Raw genomic sequence first — 15,254 nt, 5'->3', positions numbered from 1 at the left:
CAAATCTCTTTTGTAAATCTCTTTTGCTTTATATACATCAAGTAATATGGGTTCATCTTAAGAAACTGTTAACCGATTGGTAAAAGATAATCCAGAAAAAAACATTTGTAGGAGGGGTCCTTGAGGATAGTCAGACATAAACTGTTGTCAGCAAAATTACAAGGTGCCTTGAGATTAGAAACAAGGTGCTGTGATTGGCTTTAGAATATGTGGTGATTATAATGTGATATAATATGTTAACTAAGAATAACAGAAATTTGAATCAGGGCAAGGTAAAACAAAGAATGAGTTTCTATTGGAAATATACACTCTCTGGTTTATAGACATTATTATGCTAATAATATGTATTTTCCATTCTGGCAATTAATGATCCCTTATTAGAATCATTATATCCAAATATTCAAAATCCTATATATCCATGACATAATTGCAGGAACTTTGCAACTTTAGGACACATTCCAATAGATTAGTTCAGTGTTCCATGAATTACTCAGCTGAAAAGTGTCTTCTAATGGACAAATATTGTGAGGGACAGTGTTAATATTTAATATATATGATACTTTAGTGCATCAAGAACAAGAAAACATAATTGTAGATTCAGGATAGTAAAGCAATGTTATATAGTTTTTCTGTCTGAGCACAGACCGTGCATCTTCACTGTAAAGACCCATACCATGTTTTACCTTGTCTTGGCTCAGTTTTGTCATCTGCTCTCTGTTAATGTCAATGTAATGCATTGGTAAGATGTGCATTATATTGTGAATCTGTTGGTGTGAAACAGGCCCCTCTGTCAATGGGAACGTCCGCTTCCAGATGTTTTAGAATCCTTGTTTGGGCTCTGGGTTCAGTAATTGTGAAACAGGAGGACCCGTTGAGAAACTTGCTGTTTCTTGAGCTTCCAATCGTAACCTATTGACTAGAAATGCAAGCATTAAATGGATGAGCCAATCTAGTAACAGTATTTTGGTTTATCGCCAATGGGTCAAGGGTGTTGACTTTCATAGATAGTAATGAGCTCACATACAGTCCGCCTGCTGTTCAGACGGGCCTGTAGTATCACCGTGGCTACTATTTGCAAATGTCGGCAGATTGTTATTACTACAGTATTCTCAGTGTTTGTATTGTTGTTATTATTAGGGGGTATGTGTATCTCTGAAAGTTCATTTCGTTGTCCTGGTTCCACAGAACATCGCAGCGTTCACCTGAATGTGGAATCAAACGTGAACCCTCCTATAAGGGGTATGTATGATGTCATTCCTGTGCACGTACTTGTCATATGATATCATTTTCAACAACTTCAAGCGATAGTGATTAAACCAGGGGATCAGAAATCTCAGCTGCCTGAAGGACTGCAGTTCATTCTGCATATGCTGTTAGCACGCTTTACAGATTGATGCTTAATTAGGAAAAACAAATTGGAAACGTGAAAACTCATGACAACAAGAAGCACTCACTAACTAAAAATGCATCAACTTAATGCGATGTTAATTAAAAATCTGAAATGATAACATTAAAGTATTATTTTATGTATTAAATAGATAATCTAATATAAAGCACTTCGCTGTAAAACAAAAGGGCATGCATTAATAATGAGAACGCAAGCACCAATTGAGAGGAAAATATACCCATTTATATGTTTATTTTTCACTGTTTTAATGATTTTGAGCCCCTGGTACTGATCTGCTGCTACAGGATATACGCCACCAATTCCCCCTTCCGAAATAGTTGAGTTGCTGTGTTCATAGACTCATCTGCACTGAATATATAGATTTAGAACTTGCTAAGGAGCATCTTAAGGTGACTTAAAGAGACAGTATCCTTTAGCCCAGCAAGGTTGTTCAACACAATGTCAAAAATGATTGAATCTGTCCAACATACAGTATCTTATTATAGTGCTTAAGCCTTTAGGCAAAGCTTCATGTACTTTCTGTGTAAAAAAAAAAAATCAGTTTAAGTGCTGCAATATAATTCTTGCAGCCACTCAAATAAAAAAAGACAGACAATTTCTGCAGTAGCATGAATCCTGGAAAATATAGAACTACTTTGGCACAACATTGTGTACTTGAATCAGAATTGTATTTGAAATGGAGGTTTTTTATAATCTACTAAAGTGATTGGAATGGTGCACTGGAATTCTATAATTAAACTATGTTATTTGTCAAAGGTGACTTAAAATACTTCTCATATATGTCATTGAGAATATGTGTGATACAAAGTAGTGTTTGATCTTAATGTTAAAATCTGATGTTTCCGCTAACAAGAAATACTGTCTCTTTATGACAACAAATGTAAATGTATGCTTTTTAATTGGATCCAGGATTGAAGATGCACCAGATATTTGACAATTGGTCTGATATTCTGCCTGCCTTTTTGAAGATGGAGGTCTGTTGCCATTTTGTTTTGTGACTGGATTCACTGTTCCATGAGATTCATTTGCAATCAAGTCAGCTGAAGTGGCTCGAATGACAGTGAAATCCCAAAACAAAAATGCAGTGAAAATGAGCTGAATTCGAGCAGACTGAAGCTTTGTCATGTGCCATGACTGATGTGCCTTAACACCTTCTGGTTTGAACCATAGTAGTGTGTCAGTGAACAGTGCCCCCGCTCTTCTCATTAAATGTCACTGTCAGTTTATCGAAGCCGTTCGTATGAAAAGGATATTTATTATGCTGGAGCTGTCATGCTCTATCTCTATCGGTATCCAGCTGCATTTGGAAGGAGGTTTCTATGACATTTTGATTGTAGTTGGACCTGTTTTCTCTAGTTTGTTTTCACTTTGTAGTACCATATATTGTGTCCTTTCTAGCTGACAGCACCAGAGGCAAACTGCTTTTGCTTGCTGTTTCCATGTCAACACATCAACAAATCTGTTTACTGTCTTAAAGGGACACTAACCTCGAGCAGTGAAGCTATTCTTTCATTGCATTGCTCCTTTTACTATCTCTCTAAGTATTGCCAGTGTTTTTATTCCTCTGGTCTAAACTTCTTGTCATAAATTAACTAATCAGCTTGTTGTACCACGATCTTTCTTTCTCTTACAAAACAATTATAAATGCATGATGTCCATACAAATTCCTTTTTCCAGTGTGTACCCTCCTAGATGGTCTCATTAGAATTCTAATAAGTATACTGATATAATGACAGCAGGGTCCATTATTACAGTATATCATTTATTCATTGTAACTAGCAAGAAACAAGATACTATTGTAAAAGAGATCAGATTATTTTAAACATATGTGATACTGTAGTTTGACAACATCATCTGACTCATCAAATATGTGATCTTTGGAGCAAAATGATGTGGGTTCATGCACTAATTGGAAGACTTGAACAGGCTCCGAGACTGGTACTTGGCTGTAATGTTAGAGGGCAGTGCCCTAATAAAGGGCATTATTCTTCAGATGGGACTGTAAACAAAGATACCTTCACTATAATTTCAAGGAGCATGAGATAATGCCAATCCCTTGGCCAACATATCTCAAACCTCTAACTCTCGTTACGCGAGATACAGCATTTTGTGCCTTCTTACTGGATAAAGCTGCAGTGCACCATAATGACTTTTAATTTCATTCTAAATCACTTCCTAAAATAACCCTAACCTGAAAAATAATCAGTTTCCAAATCTCTTTAATTACAGCGATATAATAAACCCTAAATTGCTCTTTATTAGTCAACCATACGAGTCTAACTAGGACCACATGTTGCTTCCAGATAGGTGCCTGTGGTCCTAATCAATAAACAATTCTAAACAAAATCATGGAGCAATGTAGTTTTAAATATCTGCAGACTTAAAAATGAGAATCAAATTTTAGAACACAGAGCAGTTCCATTCATAGAAACATAGAAGATAGCAGCAGGAGTAGGCCATTCGGCTCCTTGAGCCTGCTCCGCCATTCAATGAGATCATGGCTGATCATCCAAATTCAGTACCCTGTCCCTGCTTTCTCCCCATATCCCTTGATCCCTTTAGCCTTAAGAAATATATCCAACTCCTTCTTGAATATATTTAATGAATTGGCCTCTACTGCCTTCTGTGGTAGAGAATTTCACAGGTTCACCACTCTCTGGGTGAAGAAATTCCTCCTCATTTCTGTCCTAAATGGCTTACCCCTTATCCTTAGACTGTGACCCTTGGTTCTGGACTCCCCGACCATCGGGAACATCCTTCCTGCATCTAGTCTGTCCAGTCCTGTCAGAATTTTATAAGTTTCAATGAGATCCCTGTAGTGTATGTAACCGTTCTACCTTTAAGAGAACTATTGTATGTAACCGTCCACCTTTAAGAGAATTATTTTAGGTGTTGCACTACTTTATGTTGGCTGATGTATACTGTAATACCGGTGGTGACCACACCGGTATATAAGTGCTGTGGCAGAATTTATTGGGCAGATTCGCCCTGACCTTCGAATAGTAAAGTCCTGTTAAAGTTACTCTTGTAGTCTGTGTATTAATTCGCCATAATACCTACAGACTTTACAGTGGCGACGAGTTCGATCTTACCCTGCGGCAACAATACTTCTGAAGAAGTAAACGAGCGTCGAGAAGAGGCACCCGCCCTCGTCGTTTTGCTGAGAGAAAACTCGAGTCTGCAGACCAAGAAAGGAGGAAGATTTCAAACACAAAGTCTTCCATCAGCAACAGGCACGGATTGTCCCTTCTGCCACGGTGGTGAGTGAGTCGATCAACACGAGAAGCAAGTCGGCCACGGTGACTGTGAGTAAAGGGAAAATAGAAACAAATAAACGGAGGATAAGGGCGGTGCACTCGACCACGGTCGAGGGGGAAAGGAGCCGGACAGAAGTCGGGCCCAGAGGCGCTGAGACTGGGGCAGCGTGGAGCAGAAGCCGCGGTACAAGCGGGCTGGGGAGCGTCGTGAGACGGCTAGACCGCGACGGCGAGAAAGGCCGGACAACTACCGCAACCACGAGGCGCTGCGACCGGGATCGTAAGGCGCGGGAAGATATAAAAATAAATAAGCCACGGAGAACTCAGCCGCAGCCGGGGAGGAAAGCACCGGACTGCGAGAAGCTGGGAGGCGTGATTGGGGTGAAAAAGGCCAGACAGTGATTGAGGCCACGAAGCGCTGCGACCGGATCGTAAGGCGCGGGACGATATAAAATAAATAAACCGCGGAGAACTCAGCCGCAGCCGGGGAGGAAAGCACCGGACTGCGAGAGGGCTGGAGGCGCGATTGGGAGCCCGAGCGAGCGGGAGAAACAGAGCCCGAGAGAGAGCGAGCGAGAGCCGCGCGAGCGGGAGAGACAGAGCCCGAGAGAGAGCGAGCGAGCGCCGCACAAGCGGGAGAGACAGAGCCCGAGAAAGAGCGAGCGAGGGAGACAGAGCCCGAGAGAGAGACCGAGCGAGGTTCCGGCCAGCGGCTCACAGCAGCTGCCGTGAAGGACCAGGAGCTGGATCTGTCCGACGCCAACTGGTTGTCCCCAGCGCCAGTTGCCCCTGCCGAAAAGAAGAAGGGGGGGGAACAAGGAACGCGATCGGCTTTTCTAGCGCGCGCTTCAGAATAAACTGAAGCCGGCGCACAGACCGCAAACCCCGTAAACCAGCGGTCGGCGCCCGAGGGCAAAGCTTACCCTCCCACCAGAAGACAAGCGCGGGAAACCGCCATTTTCGGAGGCGGGGAAGAAGACAAGCGTGGGAAACCGCCATTTTGCCAGTAGGCGGGGAAGAAGACAAGCGCGGGAAACCGCCATTTTTGAAAAAAAAAGAGGAAAAGTTAAAAAGTTAAAGAGAAATTCTGTTGTTTCGCAGAGAGATAGTGAAGATGCCTAAGCATGGTAACATCAACAACTTCGATGCCGAGGTGGAAGATTGGGCCACGTACGTAGAACGTATCGAGATATATTGTGAGGCCAATAAAATAGATGATGATGATAAAGCTCTCACCTTATTAAACGCAATGGGGGCGAAGACATACGGGCTATTGAGGCATCTTCTATCACCAGCTAAACCGGCGGATCAGACCTTCGCTAATATTATTGCTGTTCTGAAGGATCACTTGAACCCCACACCGCTGATGTTGGCGGAACGATTCAAATTTTATGCGAGAACGCAACGGAAAGAGGAAAGCAACGCGGAGTACTTGGTCGAACTGCGTAGATTAGCGAAATACTGCCAGTTTGGAGGAAATCTGACAGAGGCATTGCGAGACAAGTTCGTGTGCGGGTTGTCGAAGGAAGGAACGCAAAAGCGACTGCTCGAAGAGAACGACCTTACACTTGATAGGGCTGTCCTTATTGCAGCATCACACGAAGCCGCGGCGAAAGGAACTGTGGAAATGCAGCTAAAGGCAGCGGTACTCAGTGTGGATCAAATTACTTCGGGTACAACGAAATGTTATCGTTGTGGGAAGACAACACATGACCAGAACCAATGCTGGTTTAAAAACCAGGAATGTCGAAAATGTGGCAAACTGGGGCACATAGCTAAAGTATGCCGGTCAGGAAAGAAGACCAACAACCAAAAAAAGCCATCACAGGAAAAGTACAACAAAGTACACAAGCTGGCTGAGAAGAGTTCAGACGAACAGAATTCGGATTCAGACCCAAACGGCCAGGAACTGGGTAGTCTGAGAATTCACAATGTGAGTAAGGAAGCTGACCTACAAACTATCTGGGTTATGCTAAAAATAGCCGGAGTCCAAGTAAAAATGGAGTTGGACACTGGATCAGCCCTATCAGTCATAAATCGAAGGGATTACAACCGGCTATTCTCACATATACCCTTGAGAGATACCAAGTTCATATTGCAGACATACATGGGGCATAAAGTATACCCCATGGGAAAGATAAGAGTCAAGGTGAGAGACAGGGGCAAAGAACACCCAGGAATGGACTTATATGTACTACCTGAGGGAGGACCACCACTTCTAGGACGGGAGTGGATCAAGAAAATAGACATGGAATGGCACTACCTAAAAGCAATAACGAGTGAGGACTCGGTGCGGACAATCAGCTCAGACTCTGAAACGGATGACGATAAGTCCAACCCAAGTATGAAAGACAAGGCTAAAATGGACTTGCTGACTAAGGTTGGAAAAACGAAGGCGTGCATAAAGGCTTATGCTCCAGAGGAGAACAAAGTTGCAGAACAGAACTCCACTGAACAGCAACAACATAGTTTGACAGAGAATTCTGAGCCTGTTCAGGTTACAGACATATACATTACTGAGGAACACCGAGCTCGAACTCAAACTTATTTCAAATTACGACAGCAATTAGAGCAATTGAGTTGCCGTCTCGAACAAGAGATGAAAGCAATGAAAAAGTTCTATGACACCGAATGGGAGAATCTGGAAAGACAACAGAAGCAGCTGAGGGAGAAAAGGGAGCAGGAGCGCACAAACCGTCTGCGAGAGGAGGCCAAACGAATCAAAGCTGATTCGGGTTCTGAAGGTGCGTGCTCTAATCTGGTGGAACAAGATGTGCAGCAACTGAAGGCGCTTGTTAGCAGGTTGCAGGCAGAAAAGGCTGATTTGGTCGACATGACTTCCGAGCTCCTACTGAAGTTGGGTGCAGCATCACCGGACGATTCATTTGTGGAAATTCGAATGGTGGAGGCTGCGGATGATGGCAAAGTAGAAACAGCAAAGGAGCCCCAGGGCAAGTTTATAAACAGCCCTGCAGCTAATGGGAAACGGATGATGGCAGAAGAGTTAACAGTCAGCCAACTTCTTCATATGCTGAGGGACAAGACCCTGAAATGGGAAAAACTTGAACACGAGCCTCAATCTTCAAAGAAAAGGGGTTCGGAACTCTCAAAAGTTATTGAAATAGCTGAGGTGGCAACACAGACTGAGAAGACTGCAGCAGAGCCGCTCTTGGAGGCCGAAAGTACGCTAACTCACGTCAATGCAGAACAACAGAATGCTGAAACAGCTACTTCAGTAGAGGGATTGAATAGTCCGATCAATCAATCTCCGAATGAAGTTGAAGTATTGAAATCACAAATGATGTCATTAGTAAAAGACTTGCAGGAAGCCCAGGAGAAGCGGGATGAAGCTGAACACATGAAGAAGTCTCTTCAGGAAAGATGTCAGGATTTGGAACAAAAGTTGGCTAACATCCAGCTGGGTAGGGAGGAAATAGAAGACCCTCCCGCTGGCTTAGCTCAGGACGACACCGAATATTACCATGACCTGTTGAGCGACACCGAATATTACGAGGACCTATTCTGCCCAGCTTGTGATGAAAACTCCCAAAGTGCAGAAACCTTGATGAATCACAAAAAGTCTAAGGAACATCGGGAGATGGTGGCGCTACTACGGGAGGAACTGTGCAGGCAGCTGGCAGCTGACAGTGGAGCCCAGAGAGTCTCCAAGAAGCAGAAAAGGAAAAGACGAAGCAGAAAATAATGACCATCTGAACCATTATCACCTCTACCAGACCACGCACGTGCTCCCTCCGAATGGAGCCAAATCAGTTGGAAGTAGAAAAACTTCCCAAGGAATCCAGTGGTTTTTAAAAGTCAGCAATGCTGGTTCAGAAGTGACGGAAGTTCAAGCTGTTAAGTTTAGGGAAGGACTATTGGATGAGTCACTCCAGCAACGTGAACCGACTACACCACCGGGAACTGCTACACCACGGAGGCGTTGTCCGGACTGAGTTAAGAAGCACAGGAGACGCCTCCACAGAGACTAAATCTGTGAACTGTTTTCCACAGAGACTGAAATTGTGAACTGTTTTCCACAGAGACTATATCTGTGAATTGTTTTACATGAAGTTGAATACATGTATGTTTAATGGAGAATAAGTATGTTGTAAGCTAAAAAAGGAGGATTGTAGTGTATGTAACCGTTATACCTTTAAGAGAACTATTGTATGTAACCGTCCACCTTTAAGAGAACTATTTTAGGTGTTGCACTACTTTATGTTGGCTGATGTATACTGTAACACCGGTGGTGACCACACCGGTATATAAGTGCTGTGGCAGAATTTATTGGGCAGATTCGCCCTGACCTTCGAATAGTAAAGTCCTGTTAAAGTTACTCTTGTAGTCTGTGTATTAATTCGCCATAATACTTACAGACTTTACAATCCCCTCTCATTCTTCTAAACTCCAGCGAGTATAAGCCCTATCGACCCAATCTCTCCTCATATGTCATTCCTGCCATCCCAGGAATCAGCCTGGTGAATCTTCGCTGAACTCCCTCCATGGCAAGAACATCCTTCCTCAGATAAGGCGACCAAAACTGCACACAATACTCAAGATGCGGTCTCACCAAGGCCCTGTACAACTGCAGCAAGACATCCTTGTTCCTGTACTCAAACCCTCTCGCTACAAAGATACCATTTGCCTGCTTAACCGCCTGCTGCACCTGCATGCTTACCGTCAGCGAATGGTGCACAAGGACACCCAGGTCTCGTTGCACTTCCCCTTCTCCCAATCTATTGCCATTCAGATAATAATCTGCCTTCCTGTTTTTGACACCAAAGTGGATAACCTCGCATTTATCCACATTATATTGCATCTGCCATGCTTCTGCCCAATCACGCAACCTGTCCAAATCATCCTGGAGTTTCTCGGCATCCTCCTCACAGCACACACGCCCACCCAGCTTTGTGTATTCTGCAAACTTGGAGATATTACATCTAGTTCCCTTGTCTAGATCATTAATATATATTGTGAATAGCTGGGGTCCAAGGACCGATCCCTGCGGTACCCCACTAGTCACTGCCTGCCGCTCGGAAAATGACCCGTTTATTCCAACTCTTTGCTTTCTGTCTGCCAACCAGTTCTCTATCCAAGTCAATACCTTGCCCCCAATCCCATGTGCCTTAACTTTACACGCTAATCTCTTATGCGGGACCTTATCGAAAGCCTTTTGAAAGTCCAAATACACCACATCCACTGGTTATCCCTTATCTATTTTAGCAGTTACATCCTCAAAAAAATTCCAGTAGATTAGTCAAGCACGATTTACCTTTTGTAAATGTGGTAAACCACTTTTGTCGTTCACTATCGTTACACTATAGTTATCACTGTTATATCGTTACTCTATGGTTATCACTGTTCACACTGTTGTATCACTATACGAGGTCGCCTCTTGTCACGCTGTTATACCTGGGCTGACCACTGCTGACTCCGCCCATGGCTCCACCTACCTGCCCAGGTATAAAGGTGGTCGACTGGCTGGTATTCCTCCTTGTTGGATCCGATCACCCACGAGGGTGGGCTCTGTTATTTAGCCAATAAAAACCTATAGTTACTTTCTTAACTCGTCGCTTTTCATTGGATGAATTGATAGGTATATCAGTAAATCCATGTTGACTTTGTCCGATCCTGACACTGTTTTCCAAGTGCTCTGCTATTACATCCTTTATAATGGACTCTAGCATTTTCCCCACTACTGGACTCTAGCATTTTCCCCACTACTGATGTCAGGCTTACCGGCCTGTAATTCCCCGTTTTCTCTCCACCACCTTTTTTGAATAGTGGGGTAACACTTGCTACCCGCCAATCCATGGGTACTGTTCCAGATTCCATCGAATGTTGGAAGATGATCAGCAATGCATCTACTATTGCTAGGGCCACTTCCTTAAGTACCCTAGGATGTAGATTATCAGGCCCTGGGGATTTATCGGCCTTCAATCACATTAATTTCCCTAACACCATTTCCCTACAAATACTGATTTCTTTCAGTTCCTCCCTTTCATTAGACCCTATGTTCCCCGACATCTCTGATAGGTTATTTGTGTCCTCCTTTGTGAAGACAGAACCAAAATATGTATTTAATTGGTCTGCCATTTCTTTGTTCCCCATTATAAATTCCCCTGAGTCTGACTGCAATGGACCTACGCTTGACTTCACCAATCTTTTTCTCTTCACATATCTATAAAAACTTGTACAGTCAGTTTTTATGTTCCTTGCAAGCTTACTCGCATACTCTATTTTTCCCTTCTTATTAATCCCTTTGTCCTCCTTTGTTGAATTCTAAACTGCTCCCAATCCTCAGGTTTACTGCTTTTTCTGGCCAATTTATATGTGCTCTCCTTGGATCTTATGCTATCCCTAATTTCCCTTGTTAGCCACGGTTGAGTCACCTTTTTTGTTTTATTTTTATGCCAAACTGGGATGAACAGATTCTGTAGTTCATCCATGCGGTCTTTGAATGTTTGCCATTGCCTATCCACCATCAACCCTTTGACTGACATTCCCCAATCAATCCTACCCAACTCGCGCCTCATACCACCGTAGTTTCCTTTATTTAAATTCAGGACCCTAGTCTCCGAGTCAACTACTTCACTCTCCATCTTACTGAAGAATTAATCTTAATGAAGAATTCTATCATATTATGATCACTCCGACCCAAGGGGCCTCGTACAACAAGATTGCTAATTAATCCTTTCTCATTACATAATACCCAGTCTAAGATGGCCTGATCACTAGTTGGTTCCTTGACGTATTGGTCCAGGAAACCATCCCGTAAACACTCCAGGAATTCCTCCTCCACAGTACTGTTACTAATTTGGTTAGCCCAATCTATATGTAGATTAAAGTCACCCATGATAACTGCTGTGCCCTTATTGCACGCTTCTCTAATTTCCCTTTTAATGCCATCCCCAACCCCTGCATTACTGTTTGAAGGTCTATATACCACTCCCACTAACGTTTTCTGCCCCTTGGTATTTCTCAGTTCTACCCATACAGATTCCGTGTCATCAGAGCTAATATTCTTCCTTACAATTGCGTTAATCCCCTCTTTAACCAGCAATGCTACCCCACCTCCCTTTCCTTTTTGCCTATCTTTCCTGAATATTGAATGCCCCTGGATGTTGAGTTCCCAGCCTTGGCTACCCTGGAGCCATGTTTCCATAATCCCAATCAAATCATATTTGTTTACCTCTATTTGCACAGCTAATTCATCCACCTGATTATGAATGCTCCTCGCATTAAGACACAAAGCCTTCAGGCTTGTTTTTTTAATGCTCTTAGACCTATTAGAATTATTATTTACTGTGGCCATGTTTGATTTAAACTGTTGATTTCTCTGACTGCCACTTTTGTTTTTCTCCTTCCTATCTTTTGTTTTTATCATTTTTTCCCTTTCCTCTGTCTCCCTGCTCAGGTTCCCAACCCCCTGCCATTTTAGTTTAAACCCTCCCCCAGAGCACTGGCAAACACTCCCCCTAGCACATCGGTCCCGGCCCTGCCCAGGTGCAAACCGTCCAGTTTGTTCTGGTCCCACCTCCCCCAGAACCGGTTCCAATGTCCCAGGAATTTGAATCCCTCCCCCCTGCACCATTCCTCTAGCCACGTATTCATCTGAAATATCCTTCTATTTCTACTCTGACTAGCACATAGCACTGGTAGCAATCCTTTGAGGTCCTATTTTTAAATTTACCTCCTAACTCCCTATATTCAGCTTTTCGGACCTCAAAGGTGCTACAAAATAGTTTTGCCTGGGGATTAAGTTTCTATGTAGAACAAAATGAATCAGTAATCTCACCATCTTCTATCAATGTCACCTTTCATTAATTTATGAAAACTAGATGCCCTTTTGAAACCAAAATTAAATTTCTACTGGCTCTCAACCAGTACAATATAAACCAGGAAGCCAATCTCCTTTTTATATCAAAATTGAAGTACCATCAAAGTGATCTCAACAATATCTCCCCGACCCCTTTCACCTTCCTCAGGAATCTAACCAGAATCTTTGATTACACCATATTTCCAGCTCCAGTTACTGCAACGAAAAGCCATGTTACCTAATATAACACATGTTTGGAAGTCAGTCTGTAAATATAACTTTTTCAAGGAAGGTACATAATTTTGGAACCAAAACTGGGACTTGTTCAGCTCTTGGTCATGGCTCTGTTTTCAGGAATGTAGTTTTTCCATTATTCCCGATTTGTCAATTCCCCCGGCATCCAGGTCTGACGTGCCACTGGAGCTACTATAAGCATGCAACTATCAATATTTTGAAGTCAAACAGAATGGGATGAGATGGACGAGGAACCAAAGTCCTAGGCAGAGCAGGGGGCACTCAATCCCTTCTCGTGGTGTCAGCAGTTGACAATTCAGCTGGTGGCCAAAGCAATCACTCCTTTTCTTTTTATAGCATTTTATAGCAAAGAAACAGGCCGTTCGGCCCAACGGGTCTGTTCCAGTATTTATGCTCCACTTTATTCCTCCCACTTTACTTCATCTCACCCTATCACCTATATGGAAGCATTTTGGTTCTGACACTGCTAAGAGATAAATGGTTGCAGGGCAATGTGCAAATGATGTGGAGAGCAAAATTGTGAGGTCTGTGCTTAAACTGCTTGGCCAAAATGGTGAGTCTAAGCTCTAGTTACAGGCATCTATCTGTATGTATGGAAGATGATATTCCAAATGAGACTCAAGAAATCTCCCAAGAGAACTATTTCTTCTTTCAAAATTGACTTATACTAATTTTTTCCTATCCCAGATCCATTTTTCATTTTTCTTCTGATTGAATAGTGCAGCTTTAAAGTTAAGATCATAACAAGCTGACAAAATTATTGCTCTCTCTTAAGTACTGAAAGTTTAATATTTTTATTGCCTGAAGCAACTGGTAGAATATGAAAAAATTACTAATCAGAAATTCAAAATTGGATGCGGTGCAGAATGTTAGTGTGTCGTAACAAAACTTTACATCATTACATGCACAGAACCAGAAAGTTTGTCAGCCAATGTGGACTGTCTAATAGGTCTTCTGAAACACGAGTTCATAAAATATTAACAAAATAGATCAGTATGCGGCAGGGTGGTACAGTGCATTGGCACAACATTGTTCTGTGCCACAGACTGATGAGACACAGGCTGGAGCATGCATTGCCCACAGGGTGAGTTCATAATCTCTACCCTGCCATCAGTGAAGGTGCCAATTAGGGACTGCAATTTGGCATTTTGCCATGGAAAGGGAAGGAGAATTGGAGGACAATAGCCAAGGATGTCCTCACACGCTCTCTAAAGGTGGCAATCACGCTGGCAGCAAGTCATAGAATCATACAGCACATAAGGAGGCCATTCGGCCCATCGTGTCTGTGCTGGCTCTTTGAAAGAGCTACCAATTAGTCCCACTCCGCTGCTCTTTCCCCATAGCCCTGAAAACATTTCCTTTTCAAGCATATATCCAATTCCCTTTTGAAAGTTTTCAATGTTCCATTTGTCTTAGCCCAAGAGGTGTGAAGATGTAGGGCTAAAGAAGGAAGAATATAACATTTGCATGATGAAATTTAAAAAAGCCTATCAGAGCTAATTCTCTGATTTCACACGCCCAAACTTACTTCCTTTGCCCCACCATTGGCGGTTGTGCCTTCAGTGGTCTGGGCCCTAAGCTCTGGAATTCCCTCCGTAAACCTCTCTGTCTCTCCACCTCTCCCTCCTCCTTTAAGACGCTCCTTAAAACCTCCTGCATTGACCAAGCACCTATTCTAATATCTCCTTCTTTAGCTCGGTGTCAATTTTTTGTCTGGCTATGCTCCTGTGAATTGCCTTTGGACGTTTTACTATGTTAAAGACGCGATATACATGCAAGTTGTTGTTGACACGAAGTATCTCCTGCCAGCAACATGTATTGGAAAGATGGGTGTGCACTAACCAAAATTTTGCATCTGCTAATTTAGGTAATCAATTAATTACGTGCAGCTTGTAATCGAATTCCACCTACAGAGGATGAGTCTACCTATCAGAAGTGCAAAGTTAGAATACTGGTTGTTACTTACCCATTTTTTCACAAGATCCCAGAAAAATGGCAGGTAGGCAGTACACAGTATAACATGGCAAAACACTCTTTTATGATCCTGAATTTTAAATTGGGATCAGAATAACCATCTAAAATCAAATCTTCACGATACAGTCCTTTGCACAATTACATCCTTGACCAAATGCTTGGAATAAAGTCAGTCAAACATAAACCCATAATAATGTGGCAAATAAAAATAGATAAAGAGGAAATACTTAGAATATTGCCAACACTCCAAGTAGAAAAGTCACCCAGTCCAGATGGGATGCATCCTAGGTTAATAAGGGAAGTAAGGGTGGAAATTGTGGAGGCTCTGGCCACATTCTTCCAATCCTCCTTAGACATGGGAGCAGTGCCAGAGGACTGAAAGATTGCAAATGTTACACTACTGTTCAAAAAAAGGGAAAGAGATAAACCTGGCAACTACAAGCCGGTCAGCCTAATGTCGGTGGTGGGGAAACTTTGAGAGTTAATGATCCGAGACAAAATGAATTGTCACTTGGAAAAATATGGTTTAATAAATGACAGC

General features: G+C 42.7%; 1 protein-coding gene across 1 annotated transcript in view; it reads left to right on the top strand.

Annotated features, from left to right (window-relative positions):
* Positions 1–589: 589 nt before the first annotated feature.
* The window catches only part of LOC147125012 (protocadherin-9-like), a 98,110-nt gene continuing 83,445 nt past the window's right edge, over positions 590–15,254 (top strand). Inside the window, exon 1 of the mRNA XM_085996052.1 lies at positions 590–1,239. Coding sequence (XP_085852178.1) covers positions 1,011–1,239 — 229 coding nt within the window. The 5' untranslated portion in view covers positions 590–1,010. The remainder of the gene's footprint in view (positions 1,240–15,254) is intronic.

The sequence above is a fragment of the Somniosus microcephalus genome, chromosome 1 (assembly GCF_052327205.1).
Source record: "Somniosus microcephalus isolate GS21.2 chromosome 1, FLI_Smic_1.0, whole genome shotgun sequence".
NCBI lineage: Eukaryota > Metazoa > Chordata > Chondrichthyes > Squaliformes > Somniosidae > Somniosus > Somniosus microcephalus.
Note: the sequence above shows the minus strand (reverse complement) of the source record. Positions and strands in the feature narration are given on the sequence as shown.